Genomic DNA, 23,231 nt, shown 5'->3' with positions numbered 1-23,231 from the left:
ATGGCAAGGTCTTGGCAGCGCTGTGTTATTGAAAGTAAGCTTGAGATTAAACAGAAACATTATGAGACAATGCCATGTCACAGAGAAAGACACATTATCATCATCTGCTGTGATGGGAGAGTCCAAGATGGTCAATATCATATCATTATTCTATATTCAGTCAATTCCTGATAACTGCACATTGGGTGAAGTGCAAACTCTGTATGTGCACAGTGCAGTTCACCAATCAGCAATTCAAATACATTCATTGTACATGCACTTTAAAAGGATAATAGTTATTCCACTGTAATTTCAAGGGACATTATCATTTGTCAATATTACTACAACGTGTTGATAATATCAGTGGTAGGTGATGGTATTACCATAACTATTCTGACTGACTGGGTTCCCTCAGTACACTTCCCTTTATGAATATTCCAGCCAACAGCTATGTTCAGTAGGAGAGGGATGTCAGCTGTAATGGATGTGACAGTTGATATGGTCAAAGTTAAAGTGCAGAGGGAGATGCTGTTTTCATATGTTTTTGTTTAGCCAGAGTGCAGCTAAATCCCAGTCAAGCGAAGCCATGACATTTCTGCTGTCGCCTGGGCGTACAGTTTTACCTCAGAGAGAGCAAGATAAGGTAGAGAGTAATGAGTTTGGAAAGACCATAGCTGCTCTATGGGGAAACCTTATCTCAGAAAGTTCAGGTTGTCGGAAGACCTTTAAGACTAGTTTATTCAGGGATAAAAACCACTGCTCATATGCAGGGCTGTAGTAGAGTAAGCCCTGGGTGGCTGTAATGAGTATTAGTCTGTTTCGGTTTCTGTACTGCTCTCAGGACTTGGATGAAACTGAGTGCATGAATTGCGTGGGCAGTTCCATGAACAGGCTCACTGAAGGGACTAATGAAATGAGAAGCTTTTTGGAGGGCAGAGATCTTTGGTTATGTATGAATTTATAACTATGGTTGTAGTTGAATGGATCCAGCCAGCCCCCATTATGGCCATTAAACATTAGGTGGTGGTGGGTGTGGGGAAGGGAGGGGGAGTGAGAGTGAGAGTAAGTCAGACGGGCAGGGAGTCGGCACACTTGAGTGGGCTGGGTATTGGTAATCATCTGAGAGTGGCGTTTTGGAGTGTGGCAAGCCAGTGGCTGGCAGTTTCGCTCAGGTTAGCAATCCACCTGTTGGATTAGGTAGAGTCTGATGGATTTGAGAAGGTGGAAATAGACTTATTTTGTGTATTTTTAGCAGATTTTCCATCAAAGAGAGGTGTGCAGACTTGAAAGAGCAACAGTTGCAGAAAACTAAACCCATTACTAAAACATATTTCTGTCATGGCTCAGCTAGTCTTGTCATCCAACTGAACACTATAGCTCTCTCCCAGTTTACCCTGTTAAGTGCTTATTCCCATCCTTACACAGAAAAACAGAGTAGTGTTTGTCATATCCGATTTGTCTTGGTATGAGTAATGATAGAATCATCTTGTGTTGTGATGCCTCGCTGCGTCACCGACACAGACAAGGGGAGAAGAGGAGGGTTGTGGGTTGTGGGTACTAGGTAGAGCTGGAGGCAGTGTGGGAGCAAGCGTTTGGTAATGACATCAAACACTTGCTGCTTCCTCTCCTTCCCCCAGCATGGTTGGGTTGCTTTTCCTCCACTTCCAGCTGACACACGACATGAGGAATGTGTTCCTGTTGACTTGTTCACGGTGACATCAAACCCTGGGTGAGGGACAGAGAAACAGACTCCTCATTCACACTGAATGCAAAAGTCTGCATCTGTCAAAGAGGAACAGAAGACACACATACATGTTGATTATATTTTCTATATCCCTAATGGGCACACACGTGCCTATCTGAAGACACGCTTAGAAATAGAAACCGACATACAACATTTTTTTTCTACACACACTAACAACCAACTCTCTCACCCACTCACCACCCAGCAGCATCTAAGAGGAACAGAGCACTTGACGGAATGTGTAAATGAAAAAGCTAATTAGCCATAATAACTCTCTGGCTTCTGTCTGTCAGTGTGGATATTGCGGCTCATTTTTGTGTGGTGCCATGGTGTGTGTGGTGCCTGTCAGGGCCTGGCAGTCATATATAGGCTTTCTCTCAGACTTTCTCCCTGTATATTTTACACATCAATCCAGACTTACCGATATTGTCAGTTGGTATTACTGAACATATCTTATGTTGGCGTATGTGTAGCTAAACATTTCTCCAATCTTCTCCTCCCAGGATCTCGTCTGCGTCAGGATGACTCCCCTCCTCGGATCATGGAGCACCCCTCTGACCTCATCGTGTCCAAGGGGGAGCCGGCCACCCTCAACTGCAAGGCGGAGGGGCGTCCCGCCCCCACAGTGGAGTGGTACAAGGATGGGGAGCGGGTGGAGACAGACCGGGACAACCCCCGTTCCCACCGCATGCTGCTGCCCAGCGGCTCCCTCTTCTTCCTACGCATCGTCCACGGCCGACGCAGCAAGCCAGACGACGGCAGCTACGTGTGTGTGGCCCGTAACTACCTGGGGGAGGCAGTGAGCAGAAACGCATCATTAGAAGTAGCATGTAAGTCCCACCCACAATTCTTTATGTTATGGATGAGTGCCATGAAATTGGAAAGATAGAGTGCCCCATTGGACGAGCTGTGTTGCCTATGTGTATGTGTTTTAATGATGCTGTTATTGTAAACTCGATGATATGACCATTAAAAGGACAGTAGTAGCACATATTTTGTGGATGGTAATATTGCAGTCATAAATTCTAGTTATGAAGAAGTATAATTATAGAGAATAATTGCAGAGAATACTATTGTGTTGAATAAAGGCATTTTGTGTGTGTGTGTGTGTGTGTGTGTGTGTGTGTGTGTGTGTGTGTGTGTGTGTGTGTGTGTGTGTGTGTGTGTGTGTGTGTGTGTGTGTGTGTGTAGACCTATATAGTGGTCCCTATAGGTCTTAACGGTGTGACAGCAGCTTGATCTATTGATTGCCATTACTGGGGTCCTAAGAGGCTAAATGAAAAAAATCATGAAAAATGGATGAAGTCTCTAGATTGTTCTTTGATTTGTGTTTGACGTCGTGCACTCTCTGCCCCTCACTGGGAAGTTAATGTGGCCTCTGGGATGGGAGGGCTTGACGTTAAATTAGGTGTTACATTTCTTTTTTACTTAAATGCGACTGTGTGTGGGTAGGGCAGGACTATAGTTACAAATTAGGACACAGAGGTCTGGACCTCATTTTTAAAATTAATACAAACATTTATATATATATATAGTACCAGTCAAAAGTTTGGACACACCTACTCTTTATTTTGACTATTTTCTACGTTGTAGAATAATAGTGAAGACATCAAAACTAGGGAATAACTCATATGGAATTATGTAGTAACCCAAAGTACCCACCCTTTGCCTTGATGACAGCCTGGCATTCTCTCAACCAGCTTCATGAGGTAGTCACCTGGAATGCTTTTCCAACAGTCTTGAAGGAGTTCCCACATATTCTGAGCACTTGTTGGCTGTTTTTCCTTCCCTCTGCGGTCCAACTCATCCCAAACCATCTCAATTGGGTTGAGGTCAGGTGATTGTGGAGGCCAGGTCATCTGATGCAGCACTCCATCACTCTCTTTCTTGGTAAATTAGCCCTTACACAGCCTGTAGGTGTCTTGGGTCATTGTCCTGTTGAAAAACAAATGATAATCCCACTAAGCGCAAACCAGACAGGATGGCATATTGCTGCAGAATGCTGTAGTAGCAATGCTGGTAAGTGTGCCTTGAATTCTTAATAAATCACAGACTGTGTCACCAGCAAATCACCCCCACACCACCACACCTCCTCCTCCATGCTTCACCACACATGCGGAGATCATCCGTTCACCTACTCGGCGTCTGACAAAGACACGGCGGTTGGAACCAAAAATCTCAATTTTGACTCATCAGACAAAGGACATATTTCCACTGGTCTAATGTCCATTGCTCATGTTTCTTGGCCCAAACAAGTCTCTTCTTCTTTTGGTGTCCTTTAGTAGTTCTTTGCAGCAATTCAACCATGAAGGCTTGATTCATACAGTCTCCTCTGAACAGTTGATGTTGAGATGTGTCTGTTACTTGAACTCTCTGAGGTGCAATCTGAGGTGCAGTTAATTGCTGATTTCTGAGGCTGGTAACTCTAATGAACTTATCTTCTGCATTAGAGGTAACTCTGGGTCTTCCTTTCCTGTGGCAATCGTCATGAGAGCCAGTTTCATCATGGCGTTTGATGGTTTTTGCGACTGCACTTGAAGAAACTTTCAAAGTTCTTTACATTTTTTTAATTGACTGACCTTCATGTCTTCAAGTAATGATGGACTATCATTTCTCTTTGCTTATTTGAGCTGTTCTTGCCATAATATGGACTTAGGGCTAGGGCGGCTGTCTGCTGTATACCACCCCTACCTTGTCACAACACAACTGATCGGCTCAAACTCATTAAGAAGGAAAGAAATTCCACAAATGAACATTTTAACAAGGCACACCTGTTAATCGAAATACATTCCAGGTGACTACCTCATGAAGCTGGTTGAGAGAATGCCAAGAGTGTGCAAAGCTATCATCAAGGCAAAGGGTGATTTGTTTAACACTTGTTTGTTTACTACATGATTCCATTTGTGTTAATTCATAGTTTTGATGTCTTCACTATTATTCTACAATGTAGAAAATAGTAAAAATTAAGAAAGACCCTGGAATGAGTAAGTGTGTCCAAGCTTTTGACTGGTAATGTATATATATATATTTTTAGGAACTCATTTGGGGTCTCCACATACTGTTGAGAGTTAGAATAGTGGAATACACAAGTTGCAATTTCGAAACGTGGTTGTGCATCAGCAGTTTTTCTCTTGTTATATATCACTCATTGACAGTCACTCAATAAGCCCATGTCAAAAAAATACATTGGTCAATTTTAGTCTAGTTAGTCACTGGCAGCCTTACCATTATGCAGAAGATGCAATTGTCTCAGGCCTCACATCACCAAGGGGCCTCATGAGCTGGGCTGCGTTTAAATCCACTGCATCCGCATATGTCGGCCTTTCACATCTACGATGGAAGGTGGCAGAGCTACAGCGGTGTTTGTCAGACCATGAGACATCTCGAAAATCGGTCTTCTCACGAAAATGTCTTTAGCATCTGAACGGTTTGGCCTTCACATTAATATGACCCCTCTATGGATAAGATGAGACTCTCATGATGGTGTTCTCTAATTTGCTCTACGACGAATGGCACTATGGTTATTGTGAGTAGCCTAATGTATCTTCCTCTAACTCTGCCTTCTACTGAGTTTAAACAAACTGTCATATCCTACCATTCTGATAGATTGGAGACTGTTAGAAAACGTTGTTGTAACGTTCATCATTAGGTTGTTATTCCATTGGTTACCATGATGCAGATGCCCAGGTGTGGCCCACACTCATTAAATGTGTTGCTTTTAAATGTTAGAGCAATCACTAGTAAAACCTTTCTTGTGAATGACCTCATTAGTGAGGGCAACGTTGATGCACGTTTCTCACTAAAGCATTGGCTGTCTTCAGACTGTAGTGCCGCTCTTATTGAAGCCTCTCCCCCCAAAATTAAAAAGGGTGGGGGGGACAACCTCTATTTTTACTAATGCTCTCAGCTGTAAGGACATTTCATTTGGCAACTTTGGGTCTTTTGCTATACTGTTTAAGTCAGCCACCAGTGCTGGCTATAACCCTGTATAGGTCACCAAAGCACAGCCCCGCTTTCTTTACTTATTTCTCTCAACTATTGTCTATTGTCCTTGAGAACTATGATAAAATCATTGTGTTGGTCGATTTTAATATTCATTTTGACAAAGAGACTGCCTCCAAGGCCATTGAATTTATGAATCTTTTTAGCTCGATGGACTTTATCCAACATGTTACTGGGTTCACCCATAACCGCAGCCATACTCTCAACCTGGTTATTACCAGGGCTTTCTATTGATGTATCCTCTATTGTTGACACTGCTTTATCTGATCACCACTGTGTATTTTTACTACCTTGTTGCTCATAGCAAAGGGTAATACTGAACGCATTATTAAAAAACATTATCTTACTTCTGAAGTTGCTACAGATTTTATTGAGTGTATGAACAGGAATGTGACCAAAATAGCTTTTTACCAACTGAGGAACATTGCCAAGGTGCGGCCGTTTCTATGTCAGGCTGATACAGAGAGACTTATCCATGCTTTTATTACAAGCAGGCTTGACTACTGTAATGCTCTCCTGTCTGGTCTGCAAAACATACAGAATGCTGCAGCACGGATACTGACCAAGATCAGACGGAGAGCACACAAGCAGCCAGTGCTGCCTGTGTGCACACTGGTTTTGAAGTCTCTGCACTGGCTGCCTGTGAGTTTTAGAATACATTTTAAGATTATTCTATTGTTTTTTATATCTATCTACGATTTTGCACCCCAATACATATCAGACATGCTTTTGAGTTATGTACCCAGTAGGTCCCTCATGTCCTCTAGCACACTGGCCTTTTAACTATCCCAAAGCCTAGGACCAAGAGGCATGGAGAGGCAGCTTTTAGTTATTATGCCGCCTGTCTCTGGATTAGCCTACCAGAGAAGCTGAGGGGGGTCGAAACTGTGTACATATTTACACTGTGGACATATATCGTAAAACACACCTTTTTAGCTTTGCTTTTGCTTAGGGTGCTTTTTTGGTCTTTCTGTTTTTATTGTTATTGTTTTGTTTGTTATGTTTGTTTTGTAGTAAATATTTCTGTTTTTATTTGCATTGTTTTTATTATATTTTTCCTGTGAAGCGCATTGCGTTCATGTTTGAAATGTGCTATATAGATCATCTGAAAGTAACTTGGTAAGGGGTTACCTTCAGAGCTTTCTAATGTATCTCAAAACATGCTTCCTTTTGATAAAATGTTTGACTATCTGTTTTTCCATGTATTCATGTGTTATTCAATGCATGTATATGGGCTAATAGCAGTACAGCCAAATTCAATGTTTATTCAAAATGTTTTTTTATATATATTTTTTATACCTACAGGGGTCCTAAAATTCAAAGTCAAATCACTTAATTATCCTTGGTATGACCATCTTAAAACAATTCCATATGTTAGCTTAGTAGTAGTCTCACGTTACCATACCTTCAAAATCACGTCACTGTCACGCCTCCCTTGGAGGTCTGGAGAATTTTGTATTGCAAAAACGGTATGAATGGTCCGCTGGCTCCCAGTGGCAAGAATTTGATTGGATGTTACATTTCAAGAACCCTTCCTCCCACATGCCCATTGGTGCTATGTGTTCTGTTCGTCACTGTTTTCAAACCAGGAAGGACACATTTTACAAAGAATTGTTCTGTATGCTAGTTTGCAAAATAGCAGAAAATGGAGCAAAACCTGGAGGAATTTAAAATAATGTTTTGTCAGAAGTGTGCTCTACACACAAAATCAACATAGATCAACATACTGTATTTTGATGGGGTTTTAATCAGCAATTTTCCAGCCATCCTCACCATAGACTGTAAAAATAATCATCATGCACTGTTGCACCTACGACACTAATCTATTGAGCACTATTGGAGCTCCGCACAAGCAAGGCATTTTATTGGTTTGACGTATAGTGAGGTGTCACTGATTTACACCGGGTCTCCACCCCTATTTAGCTATTTTTCTGCCATGAACTTCCCCAGGCTTACCCGTATTAAGGAAGCCTGGTTTTGGACGAGGCCAGCCTCGGGCCCTTAGACTCATGGGCAGGGCTCTCCAACCCTGTTCCTGGAGAGCTCGCCCCCTGTAGGTTTTCACTGCAAACTCAGTTGTAACTAACCTGATTCAGCTTATCATCAAGCTAATTATTAGAATCAAGTGCGCTAGATTAGGGTTGGAGTGAGAAGCTACAGGATGGCAGCTGTCCAGGAACAGGGTTGGAGAGCCCTGCTCTAGGGGGATACAATACGCATTTCTTTGCTGCTGATAATCGTTGCAGAGGCAGAGGACATGTATGTGTAGCCCATGTACTATATCTGATGCTGCCAGACAGAATCAGATACATGGGCTACATATAGTAAAACAGAAGGGCACTGTTTCACTCGCTCTGACACTTTCTCCGGTGAGATAGTTTCAGCCACTTGCGATTGAAGGAACATTGGCGGGTGCACAGTACGCTGTTCGGATGCTGGAATTATTTTGGATGAACGATCGAAGGTAACCTAATTTTTGCTGTGATTTGTTTGACAATCAGATGGAAACATCATGACTGGTTGTGTTCATGGCACATTAAAAGTTCATACATTTTTACAGTTAAGTTACGCCTTTACTATAAAATCCCCCCAAAAAAGTCCGGCCTCATCCTGTGGCCTCCAAATCACTCATCTACAGTAAATTTGTAGCAATCATGGCCAAATTATCGACTGGGAATGCAGGGCACATGCATAACTTCCAGGGGGCCCCCAATGATGTTGTTAGTCACTCACTATGATATCATATTAAAATGGCATAAGTCATGGCAAAATTAGTCGGTTTGCAGGAAATTAGCTGTAAAACTGCACACAAAAGAAATCTGTAAAGCATACTTATTTGTTTACCTTTTGTTAATAAAATATTTTTTCTTCTAACAGATCCCTCTGTATGTATTCAATTATATTTTTTAATCCTGGTGCTGAGTTAATGTAAGTTAATGTGTAGCGGCTAATTATAGCTAATAGGCTATGTGTTTGTATATCGACTGAGGTGAATGAACCTACAGCAGCCAATGTCAAAATGGTCATTTTAGCTTTTAGTAAATGAGCTTCAACTTTCTTAAAAGGTATTGGATGGGGGGGTGGGTTGAATATTCACATCTCTAATATGTGCTAAATTGAACTGGTTCCTTGCCACTGCACATACATTCTGCACACTCATAACAGACAACTGAGAAACAATGCACAAAATGTGAATGGTCTGTGAATGTAAATGGGCTAAACACATACTGTAGCTACATAAATATCCACATTCGTTCCCCATACTACACTGGTGGTTTGCAGTGTGTTTTTAAGTGGGGGTCTTAAGGGAAAGTATGACCTGATGACGTGGTGTACACTTTCCTCCCTGTCATCAGACATCTGCCTTGCTGTCTGTCAGTGCCCTGGGGTCAGTGATGAAGCATTGTTGGTATGGTTGGTATGGTTATGACACCTGATCTTTACACTGCTGGATTTGTGTTTGGCGCGAGCCAGCCCATGTGAGACTGAAGGAGCACCCGGGAGGACACCCCTCTCACTCAAACCCAACAGCTGCTGGATGAAGACAAAACCTAAAAACTCTGTGTGTCTTTGTGCATCCCATCTCTCCCCGCTTTCTCCTTCCTAAATCTTTTCCCCTATCACATGGGGATCCTAATAAATATAAATTTGCTCAGTTTTCCGCTTCTATCCTTTATCCCTCCGTACTCTTCTCCTCCTCCTCCTGCGATTTCCTCTGCCTGGTTTGTAATCAATACTGCCCTGCTGTCCTGGGAAAGGATTATGGGTGAAGAGCCGCAGGATATCTGAGACACACACATCAGTTCTCCAGCTAGACAGCTGTGAGTGTGAGAGTGTGTGGTGGGAGGGAGAGTGTGTGAGTAGGAGGGAGATGTGCTGGCTTGTATTGTTTTTTTTTTTTAATGGGATGCCATGGGAGGATGAGATATGAAAACAATTACATGTTGCAGTTTAAATACATCTCTAAATGGTACATACGCTATATATACAAAAGTATGTGTATAAAATTGAGCAGACAGCCATGCAATCTCCATAGACAAACATTGGCAGTAGAATGGGCTTATTGAAGAACTCAGTGACTTTCAGTGTGGCACTGTCATAGGATGCCACCTTTCCAACAAGTCAGTTTGTCAAATTTATGCCCTGCTAGAGCTGCCCCGGTCAACTGTATGTGCTGTTATTGTGAAGTGGAAATATCTAGGAGCAACAACAGCTCAGCTGTGAAGTAGTAGGCCACACAAGCGCATAGAGGGTAAAAATCGTCTGTCCTCGGTTGCAACACTCACTTGCATCTGGAAGCAACGTCAGCAAAATAAATGTTTTTCAGGAGCAACATGAAATGGATTTCCATGGCCGAGCAGCTGTACACAAGCCTAAGATCACCATGCGCAATGCTAAGCGTCGGCTGGAGTGGTGTAAAGCTCGCCGCCATTGGACTCTGGAGCAGTGGAAACACGTTCTCTGGAGTGATGAATCACGCTTCACCATCTGGCAGTATAATCTGGCAGTACAAATCTGGGTTTGTCTGGTGCCAGGAAAATGCTACCTGCCCGAATGCATAGTGCCAATCTATAAAGTTTGGTGGAGGAGAAACAATGGTCTGGGGCTGTTTTTCATGATTTGGGCTAGGCCCCTTAGTTCCATTGAAGGGAAATCTTAAACGCTACAGCATATAATGACATTCTAGACGATTCTGTGCTTCCAACTTTGTGGCAACAGTTTGGGAAAGGCCCTTTCCTGTTTGAGCATGACAATGCCCCCTGCGCACAAAGCGAGGTCCATACAGAAATGTTTTTTTGAGATCAGTGTGGAAGAACTGCACAGAGCCCTGACCTCAACCCGATCGAACTTCTTTGGGATGAATTGGAACGCCGACTGCAAGCCAGGGCTAATTGCCCAACATCATTGCCCAACCTCACTAATACTCTTGTGGCTGAATGTAAGCAAATCCCTGCAGCAATGTTCCAACATCTAGTAGAAAGCCTTCCCAGAAGAGTGGAGGCTGTTATAGCACCAACTCCATATTAATGCCCATGATTTTTAAAAGATGTTCGACGAGCAGGTGTCCACATACTTCTGATTATGTAGTGTATTTTAAATCATGCTGGGTTAGTGTGTGGTAAGATAACAGGATAGCTATGGGATTTCATCTAACTGTGTTAGAGACAGCAAAAGCAGAAGACTTCAGCTTGGCCTGGACTTTTCAAAATTCTGGCTCTAGTTCTGATATTGTTTTTGACACCCCGTTTCAAGCCCCTGAACCTTAGCCCTGACCTTAACCCCACCCTCTTTTAAAAATGCAGATACATTAGTCCCATTAGACCTCAATGTTAGCCTACGTTCTGGTAAAAAAAAATCCACACAGATACCTTCCTGACTTGCCCATAGTGAGAAAGCTCAAATTGAGATGCTAATCAGATAGTTATCTCGATGACGACTGCCTCCATGTCTTAACACAGGAAATGATAGCAGGTGCTGAGTGGGAATGTTGTCTTTGGGTGTGAAACAGACTAATGAGGAGATGTCTCCCACTCAATGGCTGTCTCTAAGCAATCTTTTTGGGGGCTCTCACACATAAAATTGTTAGTTAATGTGAATATAGATGACATTTTATTTAGACTTTCTGAGTAGTTGACTAAAGAGCAGTATTACGATGAAGTGTTAATTCCTGGGATGCCTGAGAAACAGCTTTAATAACATTGTGCCTTCGAGGGCAGGTGGATCAGGTCTGAAGAGCACACAGTGTGTTTCTGACACTGTGACAAAGTGTGTTTCTGACACTGTTACACAGTGCCGGCACAGTGTCGACAGGCTTCTGCTGTTTTGTCAGCATAGCCAGGGATTATTTTAATAACAATCATCACTTGCTGTCAATGTCAGCAACACCCAGCCAGCCGTCCTCCCACCTCCCAGCCGCCCCACTGACCGCTCCAACACTGCAGCTGAACGCTATTTCAGTTAAAGCATTATAGCACCCACAAACGCCCCTCTGACCCCCCCGACCTCCTGCAGACGGCTTTAATGGGAATGACTGGCTGCTGATGGGGTTAGGAGTAGCTATAATGACTGACAGAATCACATTAATGATGATGTGTTGCGAGAGGAGGGGTGAGGTGCGGTGGGGGAGCCGGGGGGGAATGTGAGGGTGTTGATTGGTATAAATAATTCACAAACAGACCCCCCCCACCCACTCACCCCCTCCCCTCTCTGTCTGTACACTCCTCTGGCTTTTAGAAGAGTAGCCAGCCAGACAGACAATTGTCAGTCAATAAGTCCTCATCGTCCCAGACAGATAGACAGACAAACAGACGGTTAGGATAAACGCCTGGAGTAGTCAGATATTTTGGCTTGCACACAATGTACAGTATTGCATATTGTGATGGTGTGTGTGGACTTAGTGGTCAGTGAGAATGTGGTTGATATGGCAGACATTGCGGTGTTTGAAGTCACTGATCATGTAGTGCTGTATTAGATTGTGGTGAGATGGTGCTGAGTTAGTGGTTTGTTCAATAATTATTCAACACATTTGTGGTAAGAGCCATTGTGAGATTATGATTGTGGTTAGACCGTGGTAAAGCTGCTGAGTGGAATGTATGAATTGGTATTTGGCACCCAGCCAGCTCTCATTAATCATCGGTCCCGCTTTCTCACACTGACAGCTCCCAACCTGCTGCCTTCCAGCCTTCCCAGCCCCATGCCATGCCTCCCTGAGTGTCCTGAGAAGGTGTGGGGACAGGGTGGCTTGAGCGTGGAGAAAGGCTGCAGACAGTCAACAGACACCCCTCTCATGTACTAATCCTCCTCCACCTCCCAATTGTCAAGCCTGTGTTGAGAAACGAGATCATAGGTGAGTGAACTTGGCTGGGCCACCATGCACTTTCTGACAGTTTCAAATGTCAGGGGACCTAGTCGTCCATGGCAATGTTGTCATTGTGTGAGCTTCCCACTAAAGAGCTAGGGTATAAAACCAGTGATGGGCGGGTCTTAGCACAGTATACTAGACTAGAAAGAAGTGAGTTTAGGTATCTTAAGATATGAAGTGTATAGTGTATCTTCTTTTCATTATGGTGTACTATATCTTTGACATGAGAAGCAACATCTCCAGCACAGTACAAAAGAAAAGATAGTGATGCGTAAGAGTAAGTTTACTTAGCATAAAGCTCCTGAGAGAGGAAGAGGTGTGTGAGTAGGAGATGGTGGAACTCTAGTTTAAGGGGACCATCCTCCCCAGGAAATGTCATTAAAAAAATTAAGTAGTGAAAGATTTAAAAATGTATCCTTTTTTAGATACACTGAAAATATAAATGCAACATGTAAAGTGTTGGTCCCATGTTTCATGATCTGAAATAAAAGATCCCAGTGTTCCATAAGCACAAAAAGCTTATTCCTCTCAAATGATGTGCACACATTTATTTACATCTCTGTTAGTGAGCATTAATATTTTGCCAAGATTATCCATCCACCTGACGGGTGTGGCCTATCAAAAAGCTGATTAACCCTCCCGATGTCCGCGCCCCCGCTGAAAATGAATTAACATAATACAAAAATACCCATAAAAATCTGTCAGTTTAAGGTAGAGATATCTGGAGAAAGGTGACAGAACTAGAGAAAGGTGTCAGACAATGAGACATCCTGAAAATTGGGCTTCTCACATAACCGTTTGTAGCATCCGAACAGTTTGGCCTACAAAGTAGTATGACCCCTCTATGGAAATATGGGACTCTTGCGAACAGGATGGTGTTCTACGTTTTTCTGTGACCCACACAATCTTCTTGGGACTCGTCTGAAGTCGGTACAGCTGATCTGCCAACATCTGTTTGTAGCGTCTGAACAGTTTTTGCTACACACTAATATGACCCCTCTGTGTAAAGGTGAAACTCTCACGAACATGTACATGTACATGTTTTGCTCTAGGGCGCCCACAGGCCTCACAAGACTCGTCTGAAGGTCCCTCGTTAACAGTCAGAAAAATACAGTACCAGTTAAAAGTTTGGATACACCTACTCATTCAAGGGTTTTTCTTTATTTTGATTATTTTCTACATTGTAGAATAATAGTGAAGACATAAAAACTAATAGTAACCAAAAAAAGTGTTAAATTTTTTTTCAATATATTTTATATTTGAGATTATTCAAAGTAGCCACCCTTTGCCTTGATGACAGCTTTGCACACTCTTGGCATTCTCTCAACCAGATTCACCTGGAATGCTTTTCCAACAGTCTTGAAGGAGTTCCCACATATGCTGAGCACTTGTTGGCTGCTTTTCCTTCACTTTGCAGTCCAACTCATCCCAAACCATCTCAATTGGGTTGGTCGGGTGATTGTTGAGGCCAGGTAATCTGATGCAACACTCCATCACTCTCCTTCTTGGTCAAATAGCCCTTACACAGCCTGGAGGTGTGTTGGGTAATTGTCCTGTAGAAAAACAAATGATAGTCCCACTAAGCGCAAACCAGATGGGATGGCTTATCGCTGCAGAATGCTGTGGTAGCCATGCTGTTAAGTGAGCATTGAACTGTAAATAAAATACAGACAGTGTCACCACTAAAGCACCCTCACACCATGGCACCTCCTCCATGCTTCACGGTGGGAACCACACATGCGGCGAAAATCTGTTCACCTAGTCTCACAAAGACACGGTGGTTGGAACCAAAAATCTCACATTTGGACTCATCCAACCAAAGGATAGATTTACACCGGTCTAATGTCCATTGCTCGTGTTTCTTGGCCCAAGCAAGTCTCTTCTTCTCATTGGTGTCCTTTAGTAGTGGTTTCTTTGCAGCAATTCAACCATGAAGGCCTGATTCACCCAGTCTCCTCTGAACAGTTGATGTTGTGTCTGTTACTTTATTTGGGCTGCAATTTCTGAGGCTGGTAACTCCAATGATCTTATCCTCAGCAGCAGAGGTATCTCTGGGTATTCCTTTCCTTTGGTGGTCGTCATGAGAGCCAGTTTCATCATAGCGCTTGATGGTTTATGAAACTGCCCGAAGAAACTCTCAAAGTTCTTGAAATTTTAAGGATTGACTGACCTTCGTGTCTTCAAGTAATGATGGACTGTCATTTCTCTTTGCTTATTTGAGCTGTTCTTGCCATAATATGGACTAGGTCTTTTACCAAATAGGACTCTCTTTTTGTTACTAAAATAGATATTTGGATTTTTTGGGGTTACTACATGATTCCATATGTGTTATTTCATAGTTTTGATGTCATCACTATTATTCCAAAATGTTTAAAATAGTAAAGATAAAGAAAAACCCTAGAATGAGTAGACGTGTCCAAACTTTTGACTGGTACTTTGTATATGGAAACTATTTAGTGACAAAAATAAAATGTATTTAACATACATGTAAAAAGCAATCATTGGACTCACGTGGACTCAATTACTTGTGTCATTACCTTCCCTATATCTGTCTGTTCCCAAGCTCTGTTCCCTGCTTCGGGATTAATTGTCTCATGTCCGTGTTACCAGGGTTTCCGACGCTGTTCCTGTCTTGTTTCCTTGTCTGTTCCCGAATAAATGTCTGACTCCCCGTACCTGCTTCTCCTGGCCGGCGTCAGTCCTTACAACTAACCAGATGGCCACAGCTAAACTCAGCAAAAAAAGAAACGCCCTCTCACTGTCAAATGCGTTTATTTTCAGCAATCTTAACATGTGTAAATATTTGTATGAACATAAGATTCAACAACTGAGACATAAACTGAACAAGTTCCACAGACATGTGACTAACAGAAATGGAATAATGTGTTCCTGAACAAAGGCCCTCACCCTCCGATCCAACAGGTCCCAGGCGTTCTCAATGGGATTGCGATCCGGGCTCTTCACTGGTCATGGCAGAACACTGACATTTCTGTCTTGCAGGAAATCACACACAGAACGAGCAGTATGGCTGGTGGCATTGTCATGCTGGAGGGTCATGTCAGGATGAGGCTGCAGTAAGGGTACCACATGAGGGAGGAGGATGTCTTCCCTGTAACGAGATAGAGATTGCCTGCAATGACAACAAGCTCAGTCCGATGATGCTGTGACACACCGCCCCAGACCATGATGGACCCTCCACCTCCAAATCAATCCCGCTCCAGAGTACAGGCCTCGGTGTAACGCTCATTCCTTCGACGATAAACGCGAATCCGACCATCACCCCTGGTGAGACAAAACCGCGACTCATCAGTGAAGAGCACTTTTTGCCAGTCCTGTCGGGTCCAGCGACGGTGGGTTTGTGCCCATAGGCAACGTTGTTGCCGGTGATGTCTGGTTAACAACAGACCTACAAGCCCTAGGTCCAGCCTCTCTCACCCTGTTGCGGACAGTCTGAGCACCGATGGAGGGATTGTGCATTCCTGGTGTAACTCGGGCAGTTGTTGTTGCCATCCTGTACCTGTCCCGCAGGTGTGATTTTCGGATGTACCGATCCTGTGCAGGTGTTGTTACACGTGGTCTGCCACTGTGAGGACGATCAGCTGTCCGTCACAGGACTGGCATTGCACTTTATTGCCCTGGCCACATCTGCAGTCCTCATGCCTCCTTGCAGCATGCCTAAGGCACGTTCACGCAGATGAGCAGGGACCCTGGGCACCTTTCTTTTGGTGTTTTTCAGAGTCAGTAGAAAGGCCTCTTTCGTGTCCTGTGTTTTCATATTTGAATTTTTACGAATTATCTTTGAAAGACAGGGTCCTGAAAAAGGGACATTTCTTTTTTTGCTGAGTTTAGACTACATAGCAAGATTACAAAGAAACAATTTAATTCACTCTCCATGATCCTGTACTGCCAGTGCCAGCCCATTGCCAAATGTTTAGCCAGCTAGCAAATGTTAGCATATTCGCTAGCTAGCACAACATAGTACAGTGTCCTTAGCTAGCTAACTCAGCAGCTGTTTCCTTTAAACTAGCTAATCCACTTTGATTTAATTATTATGTCAATACTAACTAGAGTGGTTCGCTTGGAGGAAGTGTTTAGTGTTGTGTGCATTGCCTCTGTACACCTAGCTAGCTACCATCCCATATGAAGTGTGACTGGCTCATTCATGGATGGATGTATTTTTTTTAACTAGGGAGTCAGTTAAGATCAAATTCTTATTTACAATGTGTGGTCCAATTGTGCACCACCCTATTGGACTCCCAATCACAGCCAGATGTGATGCAGCCTGGATTTGAACCAGGTACTGTAGTGATAGTTCTTGCAATGAGATGCAGTGCCTTAGACTGCTGCGCCACTTGGAGTCCCACTGCTCTCTGATTGGCTCAAAGGCAAGTTGTTGATAAGTATCTGTCGGCAGTGAGATTCTCGATGTGTTTCATGCTTAAGAGTGTCTGCTTTATGACAAAAATGTAAATGACGAATTAGTGTCAATGGGATGGGTAGGCTCTATTCTGTACAGTCAACACATTGAGATTAGAATATCTGTAAAGCAACAATCAAGCTTTAATCTGTGTAAGTGATTGTAAGAGTGTGTGTTCTGTGTGGGTGTACTTGTTCGATGGAACAGAGGCAGAGGTGGCTAGGGCATGTCGCTGGAACTAATTTCTCAAAATGTATCTTGGCCAGAGAGAATGAGCTAAGGGGCTAGCATCTGGTGCTAACTGGACCATGCTAACTCCTTAGATGTGCATTACTTGTTCAAGTAAGTTGGCTAAAGCCTAGCATCTGGTGTTAGTTGGACCGTGCAAACCCCTTTATCAGCTCTGCTGCACTTTCTTACAGTTGGTTAGCATAAGGCTGGCTGCGTCTGGTGTGAACTAGCATGCTAACTTGTCGTGTTGTGTTGTGTATTGTCTTTGTCCACTCCTTTAACATCACTAGCTGGGCTGTAGTTTACACTATAAATCACCCGCTCTATGATTTGGAATAAGGGTCAGTGGTAGTTCATCATCTACATAAAAGTAAAAAAAGACTATGATGAAAAGGAAGCTATATATTTAGTCCCTGTTTCCCTTTCCTCTCCTGTCTTAAAGTATTTCTACCCTGTGAGAATGTGAACCTTTCTCCATCACCCCACCCTCTCACTTCACAGAAAATGTAGGATACAGTATATCAGTTAGTGACATGAGCATGGTGTTAATCAATTAATCACATTTATTTTTTAAGCCCTTTTTACATCAGCAGATGTCACAAAGTGCTATACAGAAACCCGAACAGCAAGCAATGCAGATGTAGAAGCACGGTGGCTAGGAAAAACTCCCTAGAAAGGCAAGAACCTAGGAAGAAACCTAGAGAGGAACCTGTTTCTGAGGTGGGGCCAGTCCTCTTCTGGCTGTACCGGGTGGAGATTGTAAGAGTACATGGCCATTAAGCCCAGATTGTTCTTCAAGATGTATACATGTTCATAGATGACCAGCAGGGTCAAATAATAATCAAATAATATCCACAGTGGTTGTAGAGGGTGCAACAGGACAGTACCTCGGGAGTAAATATCAATTGGCTTTTCATAGCCGAGCATTCTGTAGCTGCTGTTCGGAGCAAATTGTGACTGCGTTCTCTGAGAAGGCCTGTTTAATGACGTGAGGCTGACCGCACCGCTGCCTTAGTGCCTCAGCCATATATCACTTCAATAACGTTCTTAGAGGAGCATCCCTATGCCACTCTCCCTCTGTGAGTCCTGCAGTAAAGCAGTGCTGCCATCACTGTAACCCTTGGTCTGTAATATAAAAGAGCACTCCAGTTGGGTGACTAACCCAGGGCAGACTATGACTGTAGTCCCTCTTCTATCTCTATTACTTAGTAGTATGTATTATTAATTTAGCTAGTGACATTACATGTATCTAGGTGAAAACAGAATCATATTACAGAGAGAACAGGATATTTTTAATCAAGCAACTATAGGCATCCGAAGAGGAGACAAGAGGCCACCTCTTGCTGACTTGGTGTTTGTAGAGACTGAGAGTCAGACATGTGTTGGCCTGCAAAGTCAATCAGAGCTTCATTAAAGGCTTAAATGAGTTTGTATGGATTTAATAGGTGACTTGCCCACCTGGGCTGTATTGAGCCGATTCAACAGGGCCCTTGGCCCCCGGCTCTGGTCCACAGGGAAATTAAAGGCTTTGCAAAGAGGCCAAGTTAATAGCTGGGGTTAATAGTTTCTATTTGGTCTTAGTCCAGACTGGTGATTAGTTAATCAAAGACATGGTCGTCTATTGTGACACTATGCACAACCACAAACACATGTAGAACCATTTATGTACTCTGTTATGTACTGTACAGCTGTTTTGTCCATGTGTGTATTTGTGTCTTCACATTAATATGTTTTGTCCTTGTGATTATATACACGGTGCGTTCGGAAGTATTCATTCCCCTTGACTTTTTCCACATTTTGTTACGTTACAGCCTTATTCCAAAAATGATTAAATAGATTTTTCCCCTTATCAATCTACAAACAATACCCCATAATGACAAAGCAATTTTTTTTGAATGAAATATGACATTTACATAAGTATTCAGACACTTTACTCAGTACTTTGTTGAAGCACCTTTGGCAGCAATTACAGCCTAGAGTCTTCGTGGGTATGATGCTACAAGCTTGGCACACCTGTATTTGGGGAGTTTCTCCCATTCTTCTCTGCAGACCCTCTCAAGCTCCCTTCAGGTTGGATGGGGAGTATCTCTGCACAGCTATTTTCAGGTCTCTCCAGAGATGTTCAATCGTGTTCAAGTCCGGGCTATGGCTGGGCCACTCAAGGACATTCAGAGACTTGTCACGAAGCCACTCCTGCATTGTCTTGGCTGTGTGCTTGGGTCTTGGTTCACTCCAGACCTGACGACCAGCACAAAAACATCCTGTGGCGTACTGCACTAGCATCGAATAGTCCCCACGATATGCAACTTTTCAGGGAAGTCAGGAACCAATACACACAGTCAGTTAGGAAAGCTAACGCTAGCTTTTTCAAACAGAAATGTGCATCCTGCTACTCTAACTCCAATAGGTTCTGGGACACTGTAAAGTCCATGGAGAATAAGAGCACTTCCTCCCAGCTGCCCACTGCACGGAGGCTAGGAAACACTGTCATCAGCGATAAATCCACGGTAATCGAGAATTTCAATAAGCTTTTCTCTACGGCTGGCCATGCTTTCCTCCTGGCTACCCCAACCCGGCCAACAGCTCCGCAACCCCTGCAGCTACTTGCCCAAGCCTCCCCAGCTTCTCCTTCACCCAAATCCAGATAGCAGATGTTCTGAAAGCGCTGCAAAACCTGGACCCGTACAAATCAGCTGGGCTAGACAATCTCAAAAATGTTCCGCCGCCATTGTTGCAACCACTATTACTAGTCTGTTCAACCTCTCTTTCGTATTGTCCGAGATTCCTAAAGATTGGAAAGCTGCCATGATCATCTCCCTCTTCAAATGGGGAGATACTCTAGACCCAAACTGTTACAGACCTATATCCATCCTTCCCTGCCTTTCCAAAATCTTCGAAAGCCAAGTTAACAAACAGATCACTGACCATTTCGAATCCCACCGTACCTTCTCCGCTGTGCAATCCGGTTTCCAAGCTGGTCACGGGTGCACCTCAGTCACACTCAAGGTACTAAACGATATCATAACCGGCATCGATAAAAGACAGTACTGTGCAGCCATCTTAATCAACCTGGCCAAGGCTTTTGACTCTGTCAATCATCGTATTCTTATCGGCAGACTCAACAGCCTTGGTTTCTGAAATGACTGCCTTGCCTGGTTCACCAACTACTTCTCAGATATAGTTCAGTGTGTCAAATCGGAGTGCCTGTTGTCCGGACCTCTGGCAATCTCTCTGTATATATCAATGATGTCGTTCTTGCTGCGGGTGATTCCTTGATCCACCTCTACGCAGACGACACCATTCTGTATACATCTGGCCCTTCTTTGGACACTGTGTTAGCAAACCTCCAAACAACCTTCAATGCCATACAACACTCCTTCCGTGGCCTCCAACTGCTCTTAAACGCAAGTAAAACTAAATGCATGCTCTTCAACCGATCGCGGCCCGCACCCGCCCGCCCGACTAGCATCACTACTCTGGACGATTCTGACAACTACAAATGCCTAGGTGTCTGGCTAGACTGTAATCTCTCTTTCCAGACTCATATTAAGCATCTCCAATCCAAAATTAAATCTAGAATCGGCTTCCTATTTCGCAACAAAGCCTCCTTCACTCACGCTGCCAAACATAAAACTGACTATCCTACGGCTCCTCGACTTCGGCGAAGTCATTTACAAAATAGCCTCCAACACTCTACTCAGCAAACAGGATGCAGTCTATCACAGTGCCATCCGTTTTGTCACCAACACCCCATATATCACCCACCACTGCCACCTGTATGCTCTCGTCAGCTGGCCCTCGCTACATATTCGTCGCCAGACCCACTGGCTCCAGGTCATCTATAAGTCTTTGCTAGGTAAAGCTCTGCCTTATCTCAGCTCACTGGTCACCATCACAACACCCACCCGTAGCATGTGCTCCAGCAGGTATATCTCACTGTTCATCCCCAAAGCCAACACCTCCTTTGGCCGCCTTTCCTTTCAGTTCTCAGCTGCCAACGACTGGAACGAATGTCAACAATTGCTGAAGTTGGAGACTTATATCACCCTCACTAACTTTAAGCATCAGCTATCTGAGCAGCTCACAGATCGCTGCAGCTGTACACAGCCCATCTGTAAATAACCCATCCAACTACGTACCTCATCCCCATATTGTTTTTATTAACTTTTTTTTGCTCTTTTGCACACCAGTATTTCTACTTGCACATCATCATCTGCACATCTATCACTCCAGTGTTAATTTTCTAAATTGTAATTATTTCGCTACTATGGCCTATTTATTCCTCCTTACTCCATTTGCACACACTGTATATAGATTTTTGCTATTGTTATTGACTGTACTTTTGTTTATCCCATGTGTAACTCTGTTTTGTTGTTTTTGTCGCACTGCTTTGCTTTATCTTGTCCAGGTCGCTGTTGTAAATGAGAACTTGTTCTCAACTGGCCTACCTGGTTAAATAAAGGTGAAATAAAAACAAAAACAAAAAATAATGAGTCGTTGTCCTGTTGGAACCCGTCCCAGTCTGAGGTCCTGAGTGCTCTGGAGCAGGTTTTCATCAAGGATCTCTCTGTACTTTGCTTCGTTCATCTTTCCCTTGATCTTGACTAGTCTCCCAGTCCCTGCTGCTGAAAACCATCCCCACAGCATGATGCTGCCACCACCGTGGTTAAGCGTAGGGATGGTGCCTGGTTTCCTCCAGACGCAACGCTAGCCATTCAGTTCAAGGAGTTCAATCTTGGTTTCATCAGACCAGAGAATGTTGTTTCTCATGGTTCGAGAGTCCTTTAGGTGCCTTTTGGCAAGCTCCAAGCGGGCTGTCATGTCCCTTTTACTGAGGAGTGGCTTCCATCTGGCCACTCTACAATAAAGGCCTGATTGGTGGAGTGCTGCAGAGATAGATGTCTTTCTGGAAGTTTCTCCCATCTCCATAGAGGAACTCTAGAGCTCTGTCAGAGTGACCATCGGGTTCTTGGTCACCTCCCTGACCAAGGCCCTTCTCCCCCGATTGCTCAGTTTGGCCGGGCAGCCAGCTCTAGGAAGAGTCTTGGTGGATCCAAACTTCTTCCATTTAAGAATGATGGAGGCGACTGTGTTCTTGGGGATGTTCAATGCTGCAGAAATGTTTTGGTACCCTTCCCCAGATCTGTGCCTCGACACAATCCTGTCTCGGAGCTCTATGGACAATTCCTTTGACCTCAGGGCTTGGTTTTTGCTCTGACATGCACTGTCAACTGTTGGACCTTACAGTATATAGACAGGTTTGTGCCTTTCCAAATCATGTCCAATCAATTGACATTATGGACTCCAATCAAGTTGTAGAAACATCTCAAGGATGATCAACCAGGCGAAGCATACTATTACTGTACTTTAGTAGTATGCTTCACCTGGTGAAACTGGTTGATAGAATGCCAAGAGTGTGCAAAGCTGTCATCAAGGCAAAGGGTGGCTATTTTGAAGAATCTCAATTATAAAATATATATTTGGATTTGTTTAACATTTTTTTGTTTACTACATGATTCCATATGTGTTATTTCATAGTGTTGATGTCTTCACTATTATTCTACAATGTAGAAAATAATACAAATAAAGATAAACCCTTGAATGAGTAGGTGTGTTCAAACTTTTGACTGGTGCTGTATGTATACTTTTACATTTGTGTGTGTGTGTGTGTGTGTGTGTTTCTATGTCTGTGTGTCTGTGTGTGCACTTGAGTGTATGCATTTGTGTTTGTCTGTGTGAGTGTGCATGTGTGTGTCTTTGTGTTTCAATCTGTGTTTATATGGCCCCTGAGAGCAGTGTGTGAGTGGTCTGTGGTCTGTAATGGTTGCAGCATTACAGTTGTAATTAAGGTGAAGACTAAAGGGCCCATCAAGATACAGTGTAATTTATTGAATGGCTTTATGATGGATGAGATACTTTGGAGGTTCAGTTAAACAATAAGACGTCAATGCAGGAAGAGACATGGCATGAGGGAGGGAGTGGGAAGAAAAGTGTAC

At 43.4% G+C, this 23,231-nt stretch overlaps 1 protein-coding gene across 5 annotated transcripts in view; it reads left to right on the top strand.

Moving 5' to 3' along the window:
* LOC106568109 (roundabout homolog 2) overlaps positions 1 to 23,231 on the top strand; it is a 243,519-nt gene that overhangs the window by 86,819 nt on the left and 133,469 nt on the right. For all 5 annotated transcript variants that reach the window (XM_045692357.1, XM_045692355.1, XM_045692356.1 and 2 more), the window contains exon 2: positions 2,227 to 2,553. In XM_045692357.1, coding sequence (XP_045548313.1) covers positions 2,227 to 2,553 — 327 coding nt within the window. The remainder of the gene's footprint in view (positions 1 to 2,226; positions 2,554 to 23,231) is intronic.

This window comes from Salmo salar, chromosome ssa13, assembly GCF_905237065.1.
Source record: "Salmo salar chromosome ssa13, Ssal_v3.1, whole genome shotgun sequence".
Taxonomy (NCBI): Eukaryota; Metazoa; Chordata; class Actinopteri; order Salmoniformes; family Salmonidae; genus Salmo; species Salmo salar.
The sequence above is the reverse complement of the archived record's forward strand: the minus strand, read 5'-3'. Positions and strand labels throughout refer to the sequence as shown.